Source organism: Otolemur garnettii, unplaced genomic scaffold (assembly GCF_000181295.1).
Source record: "Otolemur garnettii isolate 467f Iridium unplaced genomic scaffold, OtoGar3 scaffold00156, whole genome shotgun sequence".
Lineage (NCBI taxonomy): Eukaryota > Metazoa > Chordata > Mammalia > Primates > Galagidae > Otolemur > Otolemur garnettii.
This window is the reverse complement of record NW_003852551.1, coordinates 1238224-1260259: the sequence shown is the minus strand read 5'-3', so window position 1 is coordinate 1260259 and position 22036 is coordinate 1238224. Positions and strand designations below refer to the sequence as shown.

The 22036-nt window shown below is 53.8% G+C and overlaps 1 protein-coding gene across 1 annotated transcript in view; it reads left to right on the top strand.

Annotated features, from left to right (window-relative positions):
* RUNX3 (runt related transcription factor 3) overlaps positions 1-21030 on the top strand; it is a 61990-nt gene extending 40960 nt beyond the window's left edge. The window contains exons 8-10 of the mRNA XM_003799770.2: positions 2916-3020; positions 13714-13869; positions 18106-21030. Coding sequence (XP_003799818.1) covers positions 2916-3020; positions 13714-13869; positions 18106-18656 — 812 coding nt within the window. The 3' untranslated portion in view covers positions 18657-21030. The remainder of the gene's footprint in view (positions 1-2915; positions 3021-13713; positions 13870-18105) is intronic.
* The last annotated feature ends 1006 nt before the right edge of the window (positions 21031-22036 follow it).

Below are 22036 nucleotides of genomic sequence, written 5' to 3'. Positions count from 1 at the left end.
TCGGATAGAGGTTAGGGACACTACAGCTCTGATTTTTGTCCTATCCAAGTTCACAGGCCCACTCAGTTCTAGAAAGCCAAGTTAAAAAGGGCCCACTTTAGGTAAAAGGAGCAGGGAAGTCCTTGCTGGGAAGGTGACTGTGAGACCTGCAGGACCAGGCTGCTGCTGCAGGGATCTGGGGAGTTGGTCCCTTGTGTCAGAGTCTGGGCACTAGTGCTCCAGGCTGTGTGCCTAAACTGCCCATCAGCGTGGCACCCACAGAACCAAGGAGTGATGAAAGGGGCAGAGGCCTAGAGAGCCCTGGTGAGGGCCTGGTTGGTTGGACAGGGAAGAAGTCCAGGAGGGAGGTGACTTCAGAGTCAGGACAGGGAGCCTGAGGCCACCTGCTGGCATTTCCCTAGAGCGGTTTTTATAACCTTTTTTAATCTCGCTGCACACTTGAACCTATGTTAAACTTCTGGGGTATACTTAAATTCTGTTGATTTCTTTAAAAAGTTTTTAAAAATATACACTTACTGTGCTTTGAACCTCTTTCAAAAATAATTTAATTAATGATCTTTTAAAAATTTTCGAGGCATACCTAAGATCCTCTCACAGCCCACTGGTTGAAAATCACTGCCCTAGACCATTTTGAACTTTGTTTCCAGTGTAGAGTGGCCCAGTGTTAAGGGGTCCAGGTGTGTTCTTACCACCCAGGGCCCCAGGGGCAAGTACAGTTAGCTTTCCTATTCCTGCCTCAGCTGGCTGGCTCAGGAAAAGTCTTCCAGAAAGGCCCCTATGTCCCACTTGGAGCCACACCTCAGGGGCGCTTTAGCTTTAAACTCTCCCAGGCATCTCAGAAGCCCTTGAGTTTTTCAGCATGCCCCCAGCAGCCCGGCTGTTATCATTTTGTTCTAGATTGTCCTGTTCTGGAGCTAGACATTTCACTCGATCACTTGGCCACTGAGCATTCAGCTGTGCAAACAGAACTGGTCCCCACCCTGAGGTCCGTTTCCCTAGAGTGGTGCAGGGCTAATGAAACCTGCCTGCTTGCTTTAGAGAGAGAGATGGAGGGGGGGACAGCAGAGGGATGGTCTTGGGCAGTCTCCCTCTGTAGCCCTTCTGGGCCAGCCCTGGGAGTACTGTGCACCAGGCCATTAGCTCCTGCCCTCAGGGAGTTCCTGGGGCTGCAGTTGGGGTCACAGAAGCAGAGAAGGGGAAGTGAGGTCTAGTTTAAGAGACTCAATGAAGCCCCTCCCCTCACTCTCATAGAGCAGGAGGCTTTGGGTTATAATAGAGCACAAGGTGACCGGAGGAAGAACATTTCTAAAGATTATTAAAGCACTAAACATCAGGTTCCTCTTTAAAGAAAAGTCCTCACCTTACGCCATAGCAATCAGAAAACCCCCGGGCACATCAGTGAATTAATTGTGAAAAGCAGAGAAAATGCCGTTTGTAGAGACAGTGCTGTTTGTTGAAAGTAAGACTTTATCTGCTTTCTACTTGGAGAAACCTGTCTAAGCATAAGAAGAATAAAAGAACCAGAGAGAGAATTGAAAATGAAAAACAGCTCGGTGCCTGAAAGTGAAATGAGAAGGCCGCTGACCTGGGAAACTGAGCATCACAACGGCGACATGGAAAGTGTTAGCCAGCACGCTACAGAGCGATTTTTAAAAGGCACTAAATCCTTAGCAGGAAAGTGTAAAAGAAAACGAAGTGGTAATTTGTGTTGGATTCTGACGGATCATAACTGTGTCAAGTGTTTCATGCTCACTAGTAATAGAAGAACAGCAAACAACATCTAGAGAGTCTAAGAGAGCGTCCTTAGACGAGATCACAAAGGTGATGGTGGCCCCACCCTGCATTCAAAGAAGACATAACCTCTGGAGAGTCATCTCACTCCAACACAGATCAGCACCAAAAAATATGTCCCAATTCTCTGATGGGATGAAATCACTCACTACTTCTTGGAATCTATTCTAAGGAAATAAGCAGAGACGCAGACAAAGATTTTTATACCCAGAAGGTCATTTACATCTTCTTTTAAATGGTTTTTCTAAAAAAAAAAAACTATTATTTTAAAAGTTTTTTTTTCCCCTCTCAGGAATTTTGAATGGAGACTTTGGAGCCAAATGTCTCTCTAAAAATAGAACAGGGTTCTGGAAATAACAGTTGTGTCTACAAATGAAATGTCTGCAGCTCCCAAAGCAGGTCTTTTTCCAGCTCCAACTGGGCACACTAGTGAGAAATTAGCAACGACGTAAATGCTTGCGAGTAAGGAGATGGGTAAATAAAAGATGGGGCTTCCGTGAGTTGAAATATTTGCAGCCATTAAAAATGAAGTTTGTAAAGAGGTTTTAGTGACAGGGGAAAGTGCTTTGGACGTGATGTTAAATGAAAATTAAAACAGGATATGAAAACGTGTATTTTAGTACCATTGCAACCATGTAAATACACGATCAGAAGACAAAACACCCAGGCAGTAACAGTGTTTATCTCTCGCTGGTGGAACTGTGTTTTTTTCTTCTTTTTAAAGTATTTTCTGCATTCTCAAAATTCTCTACCAAGATCGCTAATTATTTTTGGAAAAGAAATATGTACCCATCCTTGCTCCCCACCCTCAAATGGTGTGAGTCTCTGAAAAGAAGAAACAGCACAAAAAAAGACCAGGAAGTAGGGAAGAAATAAGCCAGGGTGGCCAGAGCATGGGAAGAGGGAGGTGACAAAGTTGGGACCCCCCCCACCCAGGGACCTTAAATGCTGACCACAGCAGCTGGAACTTTACCTAGAGCCCCATTTCCTGCCCAGGTTCAAAAGGAAGAGACCTGCCCTTTCTAGAAAGCCAAAGATGTCCAGGGGTGGGTAAAGGTAGGGAACCAGGGTGTCATGAAAGCTCCAGGTGCCAACTTCCTGCCTTTATCTCCCATGCCCCCCAGGGAAGAGCTTCACACTGACCATCACTGTGTTCACCAACCCCACCCAAGTGGCCACCTACCACCGAGCTATCAAGGTGACTGTGGATGGACCCCGGGAACCCCGACGTAAGTGTCACTGAGCCTCCTGGGTGGGGCAGGAGGGTCTAGTGGGGGAGGGCAGCCGTGAGATCAGACAGGTGGCACTGGGTCCCTGGAGCCTTTCTGTGGGGGATTATGGTCTTTGGTTCTGTCCCCCTAAACTATGTGCCTGCTGGCAAATCCCTAAACCCTCTGGGCTTAGCCCAGACCATGGGTGGCCAAGGGGCAGGGGGACAACAGAGCCAATGAAAACTACCTGCTTGCTTTGGAGAGATGGGGGTGGGGGGACAGCAGAGGGATGCTCTTGGGCCCCTTCTGGGCCAACCCTGGGAGTACCGTGCACCATGTCATTGGCTCCTGCCCTCAGGGAGTTCCTGGGGCTGCAATTGGGGTCACAGAAGCAGAGAAGGGGAGGTGAAGTCTAGTTTGAGAGAATCAATGAAGCCTTAATTGCCTCACCATGAGCTACTGGGACCAGCTGAGGGAGTCAGGAGGGGGAAGCATCCAATGTGGTGTTGGGGGACATTTGGGGATGGAGGTTGGTTCAGAGCCCCTCCTTGGAAACTCCTTTTGAGTCTTAGCATGTGAGTTGCTAAAGTTACACAGAGCCTGGGCACTCTGACCCCAGGACCCACACAAGTGAGATCAGGACTGCAAATCTGAGCACCTGCCCCGTGCAGGAGTCCTGATCCGGTCTGGGTTTAGTTCCTTCTGCCCGCTGAATGCTCTGGAGTTTGCAGATTCAAGTTGGGGCAGGGCCCCAGGTCTGTGTTCCCAGAGTGAATGAGTGAAACAGCCTCCCACCCTCACCCAAGGCACTCTCAGCCTGGTGTATTCAGAGCTGGCCTGTCCCTTTCTTTCTTTGTAAATGTGACCCTTTGCCGTTTAGAAAATCTTTTCATGCTTCTTATTTCATGGGATCCTCGTGACAGCAGAGCCAAAGGGTTACCCGGTTCTGGTGAGAGAGTCCAGGCATGAGGAAGTTGGGTACCTCATACCATGCTGGGTTTGGGGGAGTGCTCAGGCCTTAGTCTTCTGGAGCCAGCCTTCAGTGCCTGGTCAGTTGGTCCAGGGGCAGGAGCACAATCTGCCCGTGTCTCTTCTCAAAGCCTAGGAGGCTCAGAACAGGAATGTGGCTGTATTGGGGCAATGTCAAGGAGTGCTCAGGCCTGCCCTGCGCCAGCCCCTCCCTACTTGGAAGTCAGGGGGCCTGGCTCCTATTTGTCCAAATCCTGGGCCCATTACAGAGTCTGGCCACTTGGGAAAGGCTCCGGGCTGGGTTCGGAAACCCTGAAAGTTTCCCTTCAGGGCTCTCAGGGTCACCTCTGCTGGCCTGCCACAAGCTGCTGCACACGTCCTCAGGCCTGGCAGTACCCAGCCAGCACCTGCTCTGGCCAAAGTCCTTTCTGTTCTTTCCTGCTGGGATCTGACACAGACAGGTCCCTGTTCTTGGCCATAGGCTTTGTTACCCCGAGCAAGTAATGGCTCCTGTTTGGCCTCTGTTTTGTCATCTGTGAACTGGATCGGTGACCCTAGTTATGGCTGGAGCCATAGGCCACCATGGTGCAGAGAGCAGATTTGGAGTCAGCCTATCTAGCCCTAGGTCCTTGGAAAATTCTCCATGCCTCAGTTTCTTGATCTGAAAAAATGGTATTCACATAAGTCAGCCCCCTTGTGGTGCTGTAATAAGGATTAAAAGCACTTAACAGGGAGTGGGAGGGTTAGCAGGTGGTTCATTACCTTAACCAGCATGATTATCTGCTGTGTGACCTTAGGCAAATCATAGACCTCTCTGGGCCTCAGCACCCTCCTCTGTGAAATGGATGATCCCACCTTGTAGCCTTGGAGATCAGGAGCAACAGACATATGGACAGTACTTGGCTATAGCAGATGGAGGGTCCTTATGAGTCAGTGGGTCAGTCTGTGGTGTTCTTTTATCCCTGGCACCCCTGCTCCCTGCACTCCCCCCACCCCACTAGCAGATGGTCAGCCTCTCCTGGGAGCAACAGTGTACTCCCATAGTAACAGAGATGCATGATGTCCCCCACTAAAGGGGATGACGGTCCTGCTCTGGGTCTCCAGGGACAGGAGCCACAAGTGGGCTCAGTGTGGAGATACAGTGCTTAGGAGCCTTTCCAAAAGAGGGGTGCACCTGTTGGCAGAGCCATGCAAGGTGTCTCAGAACTTGGTGGGAAGGTCCCAAGGTACCAAGCGATCCTGGCATCTGTGTGCCCCTCCATGTTCAGCCCCACCCAACCCGTAGCTGCCCACCCTCCCCTGCTGGAGGCCCAGCACTGCTCTGGGAGCTCCAGATTGAATTCTTTGTCTGCTTGTCTCTCCTGGGGTCCCCCAAGTCTGAGATGGTCCCTTCCAGGGGTGAACTGGTGGGTGAGGACAGCACAAGACGAGACAGCTGAGCCCAGAGGGAGCTGAGGCAGCAAGAGGGAAAGACAGAGGCTGGGTTGGGAGACCAGCAGAGGCCGAGGCCAGGCTTGCTGTGCCACATGAGTTAAATGGCATCCTTCTCTGTGCCCTGGCAGAAGCCAGATCAACGGTTTTAAAGTGACTTGTTCAATCAAAATCTAAGCAGAGCTGATTTATAGAATAGAGCAAGGCGGGGAGGGTAAAGTTCTATTGGTCTCCCCTCCTTTGCACCCGCTTGGTACTCCTGGCTCCCCCTGCCTTGAAGTCTGGAGTCATGCTTACCCTGGGTTCAGTCTCCAGCCTGGCTTTCCCATCTGTGACCTTGCACAGATCCTTCCCCTCTCCTGGCCTCAGTGTCCCCAGCTATAAGAAAGAAGAGTTCAGCTGAATAGCTGCTGGACACTGAACAGTCCCCCATGTGCCAAGGCTGGGCAAAATCTCAATCCTCAATGATCCCAGGAGGGGACAGAGGCCAGGGAGGCAAAACGTCCTGCCCAAGGTAAACTCCACTGCAGCTACCTCCGTGTGCTCATCTGAAAAGTGGGAATAGTATTAGTGTCTGCTTTGGGCCATTGTCAGGAGGGAGTCGACAGCTGCCCAGCCTAAAGGAAGTGCCTGACAGGCCTCTTGGATTAGTGCTGGCCTTTTGAGCTCCAGGGTTTCCTCTTCCAGCTTCTTCCCTGCTTCTCAACCCCCTACCCTGTGTGAAGTCTGAGCCTTCTGTGGGATGGGGTGAGTGTCTGCGGAGCCCAGAAGCTGGCTGTGGGTTCTGTGGCCAGGTTGTTCCCCTCTGGTGCCCTGCAGAGCGTGCCCAACCTGCAGCCAGGTGGCCAGCTGGGTTTCAAGGCTGGCTTGGTGGCTTCCTGCCTGTGTGGCCTTGGTTTCTGAGGTTCTCGATGCCGGTGTCCCTCAGAGTCACTGAGGGACTGGGGGCTGGTTAAAATGCAGGTTGCTGAGTTGGGTCCAGGATTTGGACAGGAGGTCATACAGTGCCTGGCAGTCCTGGTGTGGACCACAGTTTGAGAACAGCTAATCCCCAGTTCCAGGATTAGCAGGTGCTGATACCTGAGGGGTTAGGACCTGAGTTCTTAATCCTACCTGAGGCAGAGGAGGGTGGTTCTGGCATCTTCCCCATGGGCCCTTTCCTCCCCAAAATGTATGTGGAACAATTTCAACAAATATTTTACTGGGCACCTACTGTGTCAGACTCTGTTCCACATGCCGGAGACATCACAGTGAGCCCAACCAAATGGGTTCCCACCCGTGGTGTTCACACTCCAAGGTGGGGAGAGATGGTGAATAGTTTTGTCCTTAATCTTGGTTCTCAAACCCCACCTGATCTGTGCCATTACCCCTCTGCCCTCCTTGCTCACCCAACTCTGGCCTCCCTGCCTCCTGGCTGATCTTCAAACCTGCCAGCTATACTTGTGCCCCAAGGCCTTTGCACTGCTCTTCTTCTGCCTGGAACTCTCCTGCCCTAACACTCCCAGTTCTGTGGGCCCCTTCCCATCTTCTCCCCATCCTTCTTGCTCTAAGGCTGCCCTTAGCCACCTTCTACAGTGCTGCATAGTTCACTAATTTATTTCATTTATTATTCAGTTTCCCCTTGATCATGTGCTCTCCACAAGGACAAGGTTCTTTTCTCTCTTCTCTCTTTGCTGGGTGTTGATATAGACCCAGAATACAGGCAGGGGCACTTAATAGGGTCTTGATAAATACTTGATGAATAAACTAAGCAAGCAGATAATTAGAATTCCTATGAAGAAAAACGAAGCTGGGAGAAGGGGTGGAGAGTGCAAGGGATGGGTGATGAGGAAGCGGGCCCTGAGAGGTGGCCTTTGGGTAGAGGCCTGAAGGAAGTGAGCAGACAGTTAAGAGTGGCTGCAAAGGGAAGTAGAAATGACCCCAAGCCCGCACCTGGACCTTGAAGGGTCCGGCTCTTGCCACAGTTTCTCCCTTGGCTCCAGGAAGAAGCTGGAGAGAGACAGAGTGATGCCTGGGCTGAGGAGAGGCAACTGCTCCTAGCCCCAGGCTCCCAAGACCCCCATACCCTCAGGAGTGGCCCCTGTGCTGGGGACAGGCCTTGGGGAGCCAGGGTAGTCTGCCTGGCAGGAGGGAAGGGGTTAACCACAGACCTCCCGGGTTCCCCTAATCAACCCCAGGCTGCTGGAAGCCCTACTCTCAGCCTCCCTGCCCGCTGGCCTCCTGCCAGCCTGTTCCCTGCCCAGCCACCGACCCAGCTTTCATCTGCTCACAGGGGGCCGATTCACAGCAGACCACCCTGGGCCAGCACCCGCCTGCGATTCCGCGAGGTTGTTAAGAGTCGGGTGTAAATCTCCTGACAGGCCGCAGAGCCAGCCTCAGGCCCGGCGCCCCACCCCACGGCTGGGCAGACAGTGGCTGCTGTGTCTAAGCTGTGGCCACACCAGGCGGCCAGGGAGCCTGCCCAGTGGCTTCAAACAGTAAAGAACCTGGCAATTGGGCCTACATTGTCCCCAGCAGATGACACTGTCCCATGTTCCTGCCTAATTCTGCTTCTCCTTGCATCCGGCTTCTCCCACACCTGGTTGAGGCTGGCTGTTGTGCTGACCTCTTGCCAGCCAGACCTGGTGGCCAGGTGATCCTCTTCCCTCTTAGAGGTCTTGGGAAGCTGAGTACCTTAGAGCACACTGACCATTCCAGGTTTGCTTCTCTCTGTGTAACCTTGACTCCCTGCCTCTACTTTTCCATCTGTAAAATGGGGTGATAGTTACAGCCTTTCAGAGGATCATGACACTTGGAGACAGTGTGCATGGCCCACCTGGCACAGGGCCTGGCACATCCCCATTAAAATGATATACACTCTAGTCACAGGGGCATATGTTGGGCCAGTACAGAGGTAGGGAGGTGGCCCTGATGCCCTATTGTTCTCTCAGAATTGCTGGGTGCCTAGGGTGGTGGGACCCCTGCTGGCCAGGCAGGTGGTGATGAGGGTGGCCCTTAGAATGGTGATGAAGGAGCCTCGAACCCAGCACCCAGTCTTAGTCTTCTAGTTTCTGCATGGTGTAGCCCTAGCTGGACCCTGGCATTCCTGCTCCCCCGTTTTGGCCCTTATCACTTACCTGTGAGGTTGGTCACCCCCACTGTATAGATGCGTGGAAGAAGAGTAGTTTGCCAGGGGTAGATGCCAAGTCAGAACTGCAACCCAGAACATCTTCCTTAAAGGCCAAGGTCTAGTGAGCTGTTTAATTCTCGAAACCTATCCTTACCCTTGGCAGATAGAGTGAGTGATTCTCATTTTATTGGTGAGGGAACAGAGACCCAGAGGGACAGTGGCTTGCCCAAGACCACTGGTGGGTGAAAGCCATCTGGTATGACCCTTGGGGCTGGATCTCCGTTTGGGACCTGTCTCATGTGAGCCCAGCACTGAAACCGGTAGCAGCTCAAGCCAGGCCCCATGGGCCAAGGCGGGGCCTTCCCCAGCTGCTCTCTATCCCTTCTTTTAAAAATGAGTGATCTGCTCTCCAGCATATCAACACCCTGGAGCTTAGACACTGTGATAACCACTGAGAGGTGGCCTTTGGGTACCTCATGTGGAAACTGAGGCCCAGAGGATCTGAGGCACTTGGTAGGTTAGAGCAGGGGGTAACTGGAGACTTGGACTCACAACCCTGAGCTTCAGAGCAGAGCAGGGCCCCTGGTGGGGTCCACTGAGACCTTCTCATCATCTTCTCCCCACGCCCAACCTTGTGGTTGAGCACACAGAGAGCACCTATGTGCACTGGCCTTGGTGGGGCCCTGACACCTATTGTGGAGCCCCTGACTGTCAAGATCCAGTCCTTTCCAGAGAGATGGGCTCCAGGGAGAGTAGGTCGCTTTCTGTGTCCTTGAGTCTCAGTTTTTTACCCGTACAAGCAGGCCTGCCTCATAAGGATGCTGTAGAGTAAAACAGGGCTATGCACGTCAGTTGCCTAGACACTGCAGTGGAAGAAGCCCTTGCTGCTGTTTTATGATTCCTGCTCCTGCTAACCACTGCTTCTAAGGCAGTCTCAGCCTGCAGAGGTGCTGTGAGGGCTCCGTGGTAGGAAAACGGAGGCTTCCTAGAGGAAGCGTCCTTGAGTTGGGTGGGAAAGGATTTTTGGCAGAGGCTGCCCTAAGCTGAGGCTCTGAAGTGTGGGGGGTAGAGAATATTCAAGAAACACTAGGAACAGCAGCAGCAGGAAGAGGTGATGGCATGTGTGGGCCCCAGGGCAAGTGGCCCTGCCCTCTTCCCTTTTGGGGCCATTTGTCCAGCAGTTGATTTTTTTTTTTTTTTTTTGAGACAAAGTCTCACTCTGTTGCCCTTGGTAGAGTGCCATGAAATCATAGTTCACAGCAACCTCAAACTCTTGGACTCAAGTGATCTCTTGCCTCAGCCTCCTACAGGCGCCTGCCACAACACCTGGCTAGTTTTTCTACTTTTAGTAGAGACAGGATCTCTTTCTTGCTCAGGCTGGTCTTGAACTCTTGAGCTCAATCCACTTGCCTCAACCTCCCAGAGTGCTAGGATTACAGGCATGAGCCACCATGCCTGGCTGATCTTTAGTCAGGGACTTTGAGATGGGGGAGGCAGTGTGAGCAGGCTGTGCAGAGGGGAAACTGAGGCACGGGGCACATCAGGGCCTGGCCCCAGATGACCCAAATGCATTGGAGCCTGAGCTCCCCACCAAACTCTCTCTCCAGTAGCTGAATGAAAGAGGCCTTTTCTGAGGCCCATCTTCTATCCTCAGGCACAGGGACTTCCGTTCTGCCCCTGTGTGAAGGCCTTAGCCCTGTGTCTCTGAGACTCTCTGGCGCCCTGGCCACATGGGCTTCCCTTTCCCCCTCCCTGGCAGTGGCACTGCTGTTCCACAGCAGCAAGGAAGCAATTCCCAAACTGCTGCTGAATCCCCTGCCCTGCGGGGAAGGCAGGACAGCATATGTTGGGAGCATGTGCTCAGAGGCCAGATTCATAGCCTGGGTCCTAGACCAGCCACGTAGTGTTGGTTTCATCTTGAAGCCTCAGTGGCCACATCTGAATAATGGGATCAAAAAGGAAAGTATCAGGAAAAGAGCCCTGGACTTGGAGTCAAGGGATCTGAGTGCAAATGCTGCTCCTACCGTCCAGGTGTGTGGTCCAGACACAGCATCACCACCCTGGCCTCAGTGCCTTGGTATCTAATGTAGGGTGGTAGTCTTACTTTTATTGGGCATAAGCAGGGCTAGAACCGCCAGTCACAATGGTGGTAACTCAAGTGGGTGCAGAGTGTCCACAGCCCTCAGCAACCCAGCGCCTTTACCCATGAGGGCAGCAGGATGGGGACACTGCAGCATGAGGGTGAGGGAAGAAGTGTAGCTTAAGGAGGCCACCAGGCTGCAAGCAGCAGGGCACATCCTCGAACCCAGGCGGGCTGCGAACTCCACCCTCCTTCCGCAGGAATAACTGTAAACACTCTTTGTACACGGTGTGACTCAGAAACAGGGGACTTTATTCACCAGTGACGAAAATAACGAGGCCTGAGGTTTTGCACCAGCTTTTGTGCAGCCCCATTGGCTCACTTCAAGCAGTGGTTGTCTAAGATGCCCAGATCCTTTCCACTCAAGCTGTTGTCAGGTCAGTCTGCGGTCTCCACGTCTATCCGGTAGGCTTCCTGCCTGTTGAGATTGTTCTGAGTTCACTTGTCCCCTAGCTCCTCCATGTGTCCCTGCCATTTTCAGTGGCCTCAGTAGTGTGGGCAACATTTCCTCTAAGGCCTCTTAGGGCTGAGGACTGAGCCTGGACTTGGGAGCTCTGCCCAGTCCCTGCCCGTCTCACTTGACTCATCTGTGCTTGCCCAGCCCCGATAGGCATCTGAGTTCGAGCCCCCAGCCTACCTTTCTCCTTTGTTGCCAAGGGTCCCAGGAGGCAGCAGTGGGGGCCTGGCCAGAGGCCTGACAGTCTCATTCCTACTGCCCAGTGTCCATGGGTTCTCGGCCTGGGGCCTCATAGGAGGAAAAGGTGGGGCTCCCTGGTTCTGGGTGATCTGCTGAGCCCACTGTGGCTCCAGAACTCCCAGAAATGCCCATTTGAGCTTGTGGCAGAGGCATGTCGGGAGCACGTGACCACTAGATTTTATTGTGTTCCCATCTTGAAACTCAAAAATCAGGCCCATCTGAGGACCTCCGTGCTGTGCCCTCATTCCCAGCAGCAGCCAACAATCACTTGCCACTTCTCCAATTCCCCAGGAATCGCTCCTCTAGGCCACAGGAAAGACAGTAAGGGGTTCTATTTTACCCTCCCTCTCTGTCAATCTAGAGAATTTCACACGTCACTGCAGGCTCAAGGACTCAAGCATACTTACTCCTCCCTCTTAGGCCCTTCCCCTTTTCTAAAGGTCCAGGAAATCTCACCACCTTCTCTGCTGTGTGACCTCAGGCAAGCCTCCTTGCCTCTCTGAGGCACAGTCCTAGTTCCTTTATGAGTAAAAGAGGATATGAGGCCCCTGCCTGCATGGCAGCCTCCCTCGGGGTCCTGTGAGGCAGAATGGGCCAGCGCCTCTGACAGTGACTGGCTGATCAGTAGAGCCCTGGAGCAGGCGGCCACCTAAAGAATTAGTCCGTTCCTGGGTCTCCCTGGAGAAACCTGCACTCCAGGAGGTAGGGACAGGGATATTCTGGAATACTGTATGTAGGGGAGCAGAGGAGGAAATTTGGAAATGCCATGAGTGTCCATAGAAGGGAACTATAGAGTGAACTGTGCCTCTGGTGGACATGAGAAGAAAGGAGGAGGACAGCAAAGGCACAGCATGTGGTCCTTGTCACGCTTGCTGAGCCCTCACTGTGCCAGAGATGGTCCCCAGGGTTTTAGAGAAGCTCTGTGATTCCCATGAGGCTGGGTTACTCTCCCCATTACACAGATCAGGAAACTGAGGTTGTGCTCCAAGGTACATTGCAAAAAAAGCAAGTTACTGAAATGACATGCCCAGGCTGAGACCATTCAAGAAAGTTCCGGGAGAAAATTGCTCTGTTTTTGTTTTCCATGCATGTAAAACCAAAAAAAGGCTAGGGGAAAAAACTTTAAAACTGATCATGGTAGAGACTTCTGAGTGAGGGCTTAGGGTGGGTCGAAAGAGCCTTATCTGTAATGCTTTTAATTATTTATTTATTTATTTGTAGTTTTTGGCTGGGGCTAGGTTTGAACCCACCCCACCTCTAGTACGTGGGGCCAGCGCCCTACTCCTTCGAGCCATGTGCTGCTCTATAATGCTTTTATTTTTATAAATATTCATGTATTACTTGTGAAATGTAAAATGAGTAATTGAAAAAGCGTGTATGTATGTCTGGGGTAGGGTGGGGGGCCGGAGAGGTCCCTGCACATTTGATGTCACTCAAGAAGCGTCCCCTTGGCCTTAGCAGGCTGCAAGAAGTCAGAGTCCTGGCCACCTTGACCCTGCCAGCATCTCTGGGGCCTGGGAGGTAGAGGCTGGCGTTCTTGTTGTGCGTGCCGTGGCAGAGGGGTAATGGGACATGTTGGTGGTTTTTTCCATGTGTGACGCCCTAAGCCAGGTGTGCTGGTCTAGCCTTCACTCCCATGCCCTGCCCTGCCCTTCTGCCCTGAGCCCTGGTGGATCCCCCTCTGCGGTGGCCTGGAGCAGAGAGGGCATGTGCTGCAGATCACAGAGTGGCTTGGTGCTGGAGCATCCAGCAGGTCCATCCTGGGGCCTCCTCCCCTTGCTCTTGCAGGACAGAGCGTGGCTGTACCCCTGGGCTCTCTCCCTGCCTCCCTTGGGAGCATGTTTGGGCCAGTTTCTCATGCCTGTTATCTGTTTCCTCTTCTGCTAAACGCTGTTTTATAAAGGTTTAGGTGACAGGCTTTGATTTGAACCCTCAGTTTTAATCTTAACTCTACTACTTAACTGGTTTTGTGGCCTGGAGCTGCCGTCTGAGCCCCTCCTGCATTAAGAATGATGGGTCCTGGGTGGTGCCTGTGGCTCAAAGGAGTAGGGTGCCGGGCCCATATGCCGGAGGTGACAGGTTCAAACCTGGCCCCGGCCAAAAAAAAGAAGAATGATGGGTCCTACTCACGCAGACAGGGGTGAGACCACAGCAGCCCTGGGATGGCACATCACAACCATGCTTTGTCCAGAAAGTCTTTTGAGAACTTCAGAAGAGAGGCTGGTGGTGATGTGGTGACCTTAGGGATTTCCCTGCACAGGCTTACAGTTAGATGTTAGAAGAACTTCCCAGCAGAGTGAGGCATTTCTGTCTCCCCCCTAAGACCCTGCAAACCAGCAGCTGATGGACTCCCTGTGCTCTGCAGGGCACCGACAGAAGCTGGAGGACCAGACCAAGGTGTTCCCTGACCGCTTTGCAGACCTGGAGCGGGTGCGCATGCGAGTGACACCGAGCACGCCCAGCCCTCGGGGCTCTCTCAGCAGCACGAGCCACTTCAGCCAGGCCCAGACCCCAATCCAAGGTATGGCACAGCAGGGGCTACAGGGCAGGGGATGGTCACAGAGGTCGAAGGGGGACCTTAGACAGGGGTCCATCCACCCCCAACCAGAAGCCCATCAGAAGAACAGTGGCTGTTTGCCCTTGTTTTCTGGAGGAGGCCACTGGGCTCCTTCACTCCTACCCTGGGGTCTGTTTCATGCTGGCTTTCCTTCATTCACTCAGCAAACACCCACTGACATGTGCTCGGGGGCCCCCAGGGATCAGTGTAAATGGACACAGCTCCACCCTTCAGGAGCACACTGTACCCTGGGGGAGTGGGGTTACCCTCATATTTCCCTTGTTAAAATCAGGGCATGATTTGTCCAAGGAGCTGTGACGGGCACGCCCTGTTGTATGCACTAAGCCCCCCCGCCCCCAATGTTCAGTTGACATTACTGAACTCAGACATACTTTACTCACTGGAAAGTGATGTTCCAGCCCTAGAAAGGCACACAGCATTGCCTAGAAAACATCTCCCACCCTGCCCTGAGATTCCTCCCATCCAGGAAGGCGCTGAGGTGGAAGTGAGGACTGAGACTGGGTCTCTGTCCCCGTTGCCTAGATGGATACAGGAGGTACAGCTGTAGCTAGACCTCAGGTGGGCCTTTCAAAGAGCCGCAGCACATGGCAGGTGCCTCTCAGACAGCTGGATGCTAAATCTGTCTGTCCTCCAGGTCCCGGCAGTCAGGGAGGCGGGCCTGTAGGAGGCTATGTGCACATTGCCCACGGGCCAGGCAGAGGCAGAGAGAGCTCAGCAAAGGGGCTGGACAGAGGTGGGAGGGCTGGCCCTGTCACATGCTGTGTCCTTTCTCACTCACCAGAGCCTGTTCAGAACCCTTTGACAGGTGAATGACTTGAGGCCTAAGAGGTTAAGGACCACCGTTGGGTGGTATGACCCATCAGTCACCAGGTCTGAAGTCTCCACAGCACCTGCCCTCAAGACTGTCTGCTCTTCTGAGGGCACAGGGAAGGGGGTCCAAAGCAAGAATTGCCCAGAACAGAGTTGCAGGATGGCACTTGCCTGCCCGAACCTCCTCTCTCCCCATGCACTGTGGTGAGTGGGAGCCAGCAGGTTCTCTCTTCCCTTGACACATATTCCAGGCTTGATGGAGCACCTTAGCATAAAGAGAAAGTCCCTCCATCTGGCCTGGGCTCAGGAAGCTGTGGCCCTGCTCAGACCCCAGGGTGGGGAACAACCCAGGCCCAGCCCTGAGCCATGGGCTAATGAGTTTGAGACACTCAGCTCTAGGGCCTGCGGCATGGGGATCTGGGAGGGATCCTGCCCTCTGGCTCATGCGCCCCTTACCCAATAGATGTCCATGCTTCTGCCCTCATAGGCTATAGGCAGAGCCAACCCCAATAAGGTATGGGGGCTCAAAACCAGCATCTGGGGGTGAACAGTGGCTTCCTGTCCACCAGATTCCATGGAAAGAGAGTCCACATCTGCCCTCACATGGTCAAGTGGACTTGGCTTGGGCATTGGTGCCCGCAGAAGCCTGAAACAGCCTGTCTACCCTCTGTCCAGCCCCACAGTGAGCAGAGCCCCCACTCCACTCTGGGCCTGGAAGCAGAGGATGCTGGCCTGTGTGGGACCACAGCATACCTACTTCTGTGTCCTGTGTGGCCCTCTGCCATAGCAGTTCTCCCTCCCTGGGGCTGTCCAGTAGAGAAAAGACCCTGGATAGCCAGACTGGAGAAGGCACTTGAACTTAGCAGTAAGGTGGACTTGGCTAGAAATTCAGGCACTGCCAGGCATTGACAGTGTGATCTTAGGCTAGACACTCACACTCTGAGCCTCAGTTTTCTCATCTATAAAGTGGAGAGAAGGAGATCGCCACCACAGAGGGGCATTGGCAGGCCCAAGTTTGGGAAGTCAATCTCACAGACACTCCCTTCCTCTGCCTTCAGACACCCTTCTGGTAATGCCACTCGGAAAACCCCACTACCACTTCCCTTGGTGCCTGTTAACAGCTTGACCCCTCCAGCCTTTGTCACTGGTAAGGGGTACAGAGACCCTAGCTCCTCCCATACCCCCACCCGGCCCCCAACCACAGTCAGCCACAAAAGGGGCTTCTCACAACTCAAAGGACTCATTCAGCCACCACACAGCAGCTGGGGCAATTTGGAGAAGAAAATAAACATTTCCTTTCACTGTTGGGATTGGCTGCCGGACAGTGGCCCGGCCAGCTCGGGTTTCCCAAGGCTGCGAGGCTGGATGGTGGAGGTATGGTAGAGGCGCAGGAGCCAGAAGGAAGCGGCTGGGGGGTCTGAGGGAGTGCTGAGGGCAGGTACTTCCCTCACCACCCTGGAGGAGGGGTGGTATCCTCAAGAAAGGAGGCTGGCGGGGATGTTGACAGGTCCAGGCAGGCCCAGCCCACAGCCTTGCAGCCCATGTGGGCTCTGAGGGACACACACGCTAGTCCCAGGCCCACAACTGCAGGGTCTGTGTTCTCTGGGCCACAGTCCTGCTGTCACATTCCAGGTTCCCTATCTGGGCTTCCTTTGTCTTGAGAATGGCGTTACTGTCCCAAGAGCAGACCCACTGCTGCTCCACTCAGCATGATGTTGTCAGCCTCATGCTCGGCTATGCTTGGAGTGCCACTAGGCACATGCCTTCTCCCCCTGGGTCCCTGGATGAAGGCAGGCAGCCAGGCCCTCTTGGATACCTTGGGCTTTAAGGCAGTGCCGACCACCCAGGTGACTAGTTAGTATCAGATGTCCCAGAAGGCCCCAGCCACCTGGATTCTCATCCCCACATCCCTCCACCTATGAGCTTGGAAGCATCATTCCATTCTGATCCATGCCCACGGCCAGAAACACATGCCAGTTTACTTGGAAAGAAAGTGCCCAAAGCACCCAAGAAATCACACATCCCACCAGAGGTCACGTGGCACCTTAGCCAAGCTTCCATCATGGTAGGCATTGCCTACCCCAAGCCAGCACCAGCCCTGCTGGGCCAAGGAACAGAGATGGTCTCTTCCTAGATCCTTTCTTGGCCCTTATCCTTTGGAGAGTGAGATAGAAGGGTTGATGTCAGACACATGTCACCTCTGGACGGCTGCTGGGGGCTCATCTGCCTCCCCATTCCTGAAGAATACAGGAAGGCAGGCCCAGGCTCAGGGCCTCATCTTTGCAGGGCCTGAACAAGCCAGTTCTCCTGGATGCCCAGAGCAAGAGGTATCACAGCTGCTCCAGCAGTGCAGAGCCACCCTGGGTGCCATCTCTGTGCCCAGTTCCATTCTAAATACCTTATGTGTGTTAACTAGATCCTTAGGAACTATTATTGTCCCCATTTTTTAAGACAAGGAAGCCAGTGCACAGAACATTAAGTAACTTGCCCTGTCTGGGCCTCAGCTTTCTCACCAAGGGGATTCAACTCCAAACCCCTTCGAATGCTACAGTGTGGAGTGGGGGTTCTGTGATTACAACTTGGGGGCAGAGGCTATGATACCCTTAATTTAGGGCCCATTGGGGATCCAAACTCCTGAGGGAGCCAGGGCAGAGGCTGGCTGGGCTGGACACTCTATCTCTGTGACCAGCCTGTCACAGGCTGGCGAGTGTAGCACCTGGTCACTGTGCAGCCACCAGTCAGCTCTAGGCTGAAAAGGAGACAGGCCCAGGAGAGGCAGCAGAGCCACCGTGAACCAAGCACCTGCACCCAGGGTACCCAGGATGAGCCCCTGGGCCCTCCCTGACCTGTACCTGGGCAGGAGCGTGCACACGCATGTGGTCCCAGCAGAGAGGCCTCATGATGAGTTCAGTCCTTTCTGGGCAACTGGAGAATCCGTCTTGCTTTCTCTCTGCCTCGTTTTCATTATCTTCAAAAGCAGGGGTCAGTTCCCAGTCTCACAGGGACACTGGAGACCCTTTTCACGCCTGTGTTCTTGATAGCTATTCACAGTGGACATGCCAACTTGGTCCCTAGCCCCTCTTTCACCTTAGGCCTCTCTACCCTAGGCTAGGAAAGAGGATTTAAAGGGAAGAAAGCAAGCTTTCCTCCTCTGCTGCCGGGATTCAGGAGGCTCCCAGGCTGTCTCTGGCCCAGGACGTGCCCTCCCAGGTGAACTGTGTTCAGAGCATGGCAGAACAGGAAGGGCAGAGCCAGATCTAAAGCCAGGAACCCCCAAACTGGGCCTTGTGAACCCAGCCCCAGTCAGCCTTCAGGAGGTCATCGGGGTCTTCTGGGCTGCCATTGACCCTCCTCTTTGCTGTCCTACAGGCACCTTGGACCTGAACCCATTCTCCGACCCCCGTCAGTTTGACCGCTCCTTCTCAACGCTGCCGCCTGCCCTCACAGAGAGCCGCTTCCCTGACCCCAGGATGCACTACCCGGGGGCCATGTCTGCGGCCTTCCCCTATAGCGCCACACCCTCGGGCACAAGCATCAGCAGCCTCAGTGTGGCGGGCATGCCGGCCACCAGCCGCTTCCACCACACCTACCTCCCGCCGCCCTACCCTGGGGCCTCGCAGAACCAGGCGGGGCCCTTCCAGGCCAACCCGTCCCCCTACCACCTTTACTACGGTGCATCTTCCGGCTCCTACCAGTTCTCCATGGTGGCCGGCAGCAGCAGCAGTGGCGGTGACCGCTCACCCACCCGCATGCTGGCCTCCTGCTCCAGCAATGCTGCCTCTGTCGCGGCAGGCAACCTCATGAACCCCACGCTAGGTGGCCAGAGTGACGGCGTGGAGGCTGATGGCAGCCACAGCAACTCGCCCACAGCTCTGAGCACGCCAGGCCGTATGGACGAGGCCGTGTGGCGGCCCTACTGACCACCCTGGGACTCCTCCCGCTGGAGGCGGGGACCCCCAACAGCCTTCCAGAGGAGTGACTGGCCCAGCTCTGAGGCTCTGGGCAGGAATGGGACCTGCCCTCCAGGGCAGTCATGGTCCCAAGGTCCAGAGCTGTTGTGTGGCGCAAGTGCGTCTGTCCATCCTCATCTCTGTACAGAAGGGCAGGGACCTCCCCCAGGACACTGCCCCTAGCCCTGACCCTAGTCATCTCAGTCCACACTCTTGTGGGAAATTAGCCTCCCCTGCCACCTCCCCAGAATGACCTCGCTGTCTCCAACTAGACCCAGTGCTGTCAGGGGACCATCTCTTTCAGACAAAGGCAACGTTTACCCCCAGGATAAGCCACAAGGCCCCGGGAGGATCACCCCACCCCTCCGCCTTCCTCAGAGCCCCTGTGGGCCTAGCCCTCCCTCTACATTTACACCCTTAAGTCAAAACTGGAAACTTTCCTGCTCTAGAAGGGTTCCCCCCCCCCTTATATAGAGGGGGTAGGATCCAGGATACTGCTGGCAGAGATGGGAGCAGAACACACCTAAGCCTGGGCCCTGATTCCCCACAGTTCTCAACAGCTGGTCCTGTCCCAGCTGCTGTGAGTCCCAGGCCCCAGAGCAGATTGATTAGGGTACAGCAGCAAGTCCCTAGAACCAGGGAAGGTGCCTGCAGACCAGCCCCTCCATGCACTTTACCAGCCCAAGGCATTCACCCTCTGTCCTCATGGGGACCCTTTTCCTTAAACTGGTCTTATTAATTTCCATTTTTGGAGAAAACACAGTGGCCAGATAGGCCCTAGGAGAAGGCATGGGGTGAGGGGTCATTCACTGAGTCAAATGTCAGCATCGCTGTCCCACCCTGCAGCCGGTCTGTCCCCTAGGCCTCCAGGGAAGATTCAGGCAAATCTAACTCTTGACATGCAACTGTTTGAGTTCCTGTGCTATAAAAGCAAACAGTCTTAAAGCCAGTTTTTAAAACTGATTTTAAGGCGGAGAAAGCTTCAGTAAATACGTTTGCAAACACAGGGTCTCTTACAGATAAACCCTGTGATTGCCGACATCCTGCTCCCAGGCACCGCCTTCCGGAGGTGTGGGGTGATTAGGATCTCAGCACCTCACCAAGAGGTTACCTTCTCAAGAGGCAGCATCCCGCCAGCCAGCCTCGATGGCAGGCAGCCTGGGAAATGTGAGTGAGATGCTGGGCTCTCACCTGTGGTTCCTGGACATTTGTCCTAGAGGATCTGTGGGCCTTCTGGTAGTGGGGGTGGGAGGCGGAGCGAGCTGGCTTTGTACCAGCAGAAGAGGGGAGCTGTGAGGGACTCACCAGCCTCAGCTCAGTCCCCTGTGCTCCAAGGGGAAGCAGCACTCCTAAATTTTGCAAAGGAGAGAGCAGGCCTTGCCCAAGGGCTCAGGCTGCTTCAATTCTCCTGTCAAGAGTTCTTTAGTTCTAGAAAGGATTAGCACTTTGGGAAATGACAAGAAAACTCTTACAAGGGCAAGAGAGCATGTGGTTTTCTTGTAACTGTTTCTGCCACATCTGTGGATGTGGAAATCTCCCCTACAAAACACGCTCCTGAGTGGTTGTCCCTGTCCAAGCACATGGCCTGCTGTGCCATCCCCAACCTGTAGTAACAGCCTGATCCACATGCTGGCTACACACTTTGGCAGGTTAGGAAGTCCTTCTGGTGATCCTCTTCAGATCCTTCCTGCTGCAGTTTTATCCTGCCCTCAGTGGAAAAAGCAGTCTCCATCTCTCCAAAATAGCTGCTGGCAGTGTCCTGCTGCCTCCCAACATGTGGGGCCCCTCTCCACCCCTTCTCAGGAAGTAGCTTTGAATCCATTGACTGTCCCTTCTTCACTCCTATTCTCTGGTTCTAGCCTGGCCCCAGGCCAGGAGGCACCTTTGGGGGGTTCCCAGTGCCCAGCACTTTGTGGTCCCCAGATGACTACCCCTTCCTGAGACCCAAGCCCTGGTGGGAGCAGGGACAGGAAATAAATTGACTCCCCTCTCCCTCTTCCCCCACCCCCTGACCAAAAGAGATGGCAGCCACACGGCGTCTGTTTCTAAGGCCCATAGCGGGTGCAGACGGCCTGGGTTGGTAAAAGTGGGTCCTTATTTACATGGCTGCTTTAAAGTTGTATTAGGCAAACACACTTGACATCAAAAGTAGGAGGAAACAAAGGGGGTTTGAACCAGTGTTACTGTAAGCCCAGTCGTGGCTGCAAATCCTACGTGACTGTTGTTATGGTGGGTGTTGCTATCTGCCACACTCTATCTTCCACAAAGCCGTGCGAGCTGGGAAGAGGGTGGGGAGGGGTGGAAACCGCTTTGCACTATCATTTGCTTAGTGTGTTTGTCTTTAATGCACAACTGGCTTGTACAGTAAACTGTCTATCTTCTGTACTATTTAACTGTAAAATGGAATTTTGTCTGATTTGTTACAATAATATAACTATGAGATGTGTTAAAAAATCCCAATGCCAGGCTTCTAGGGCTGTGTGCGTGGGGGTTGGCAGGGGAGGGCAGGTGGGCAGGATGGAGACCTCCCACCACTGGCAGCGGGTACAGGCCTAAACCGCAGCTTTGGAGACACTGGCACCTTGGCCTCCTGTGTCTATCTCCATTGGGAACGGTCACAGCAACCACCCCGGTACAAGGATGGCCAATGAGGCCTCCTATGTGGCCGAAGCCCCAGAACATCAGGTCTTCGATGTCCTTCACCCTCCCCTCTGCTCACGAGTGGTTTGTGAGTCTTCACTAGGGAACAGAAGCTGCTGTGCACCTACTCCAGCTCGTTCCCCTGACTCAGGTTGGAGAGGGGGCGGAGGGAGTGCCAAGCCGCCTCGGTGAGAGCCCTGCTTCTGAGGACTGGCAAGTTACTAACACGTGGGGCTGAAAGCAAGGAACTACGTCAGTGGCCCCATTGTGCAGATAACGTGACTAAAGTGCAAGGAGGGGGTGCCGTGGGGTTCCACGCCTCACTGGAGTTGCTCATGGCTGAGCTGAGCCCACAGCCTGATGATGGGGGCTGTGGTGCCAGTGGTGTGGGAACCTAGCTTGACAGCTCCTCCCCAGCCTGCTGGTAAGGCAGCCTGGCCCTCTCAGGGCCCCAACACCCAGCTCAGTGCCTGGCCAGGTGGGACTCATGGAGGGGAATTTTCATAAAACACCTTATTTTTGAGTATGCCGCTTCTAAAACTAATCCCACAACTTTTCCCTATTCAGTTGGGTTGTTCTGCCTAAAACCCAGCACCCAAAAGGAAGTTCCCATGATCCCTCAGCTCCAGGAGACAGTGGGTTCCTCTCCCAGTGGTACCCACCACAGAATTTCCCTGTGGGTCTGTTCTTGGTGGCATCTGCCAGGGAGA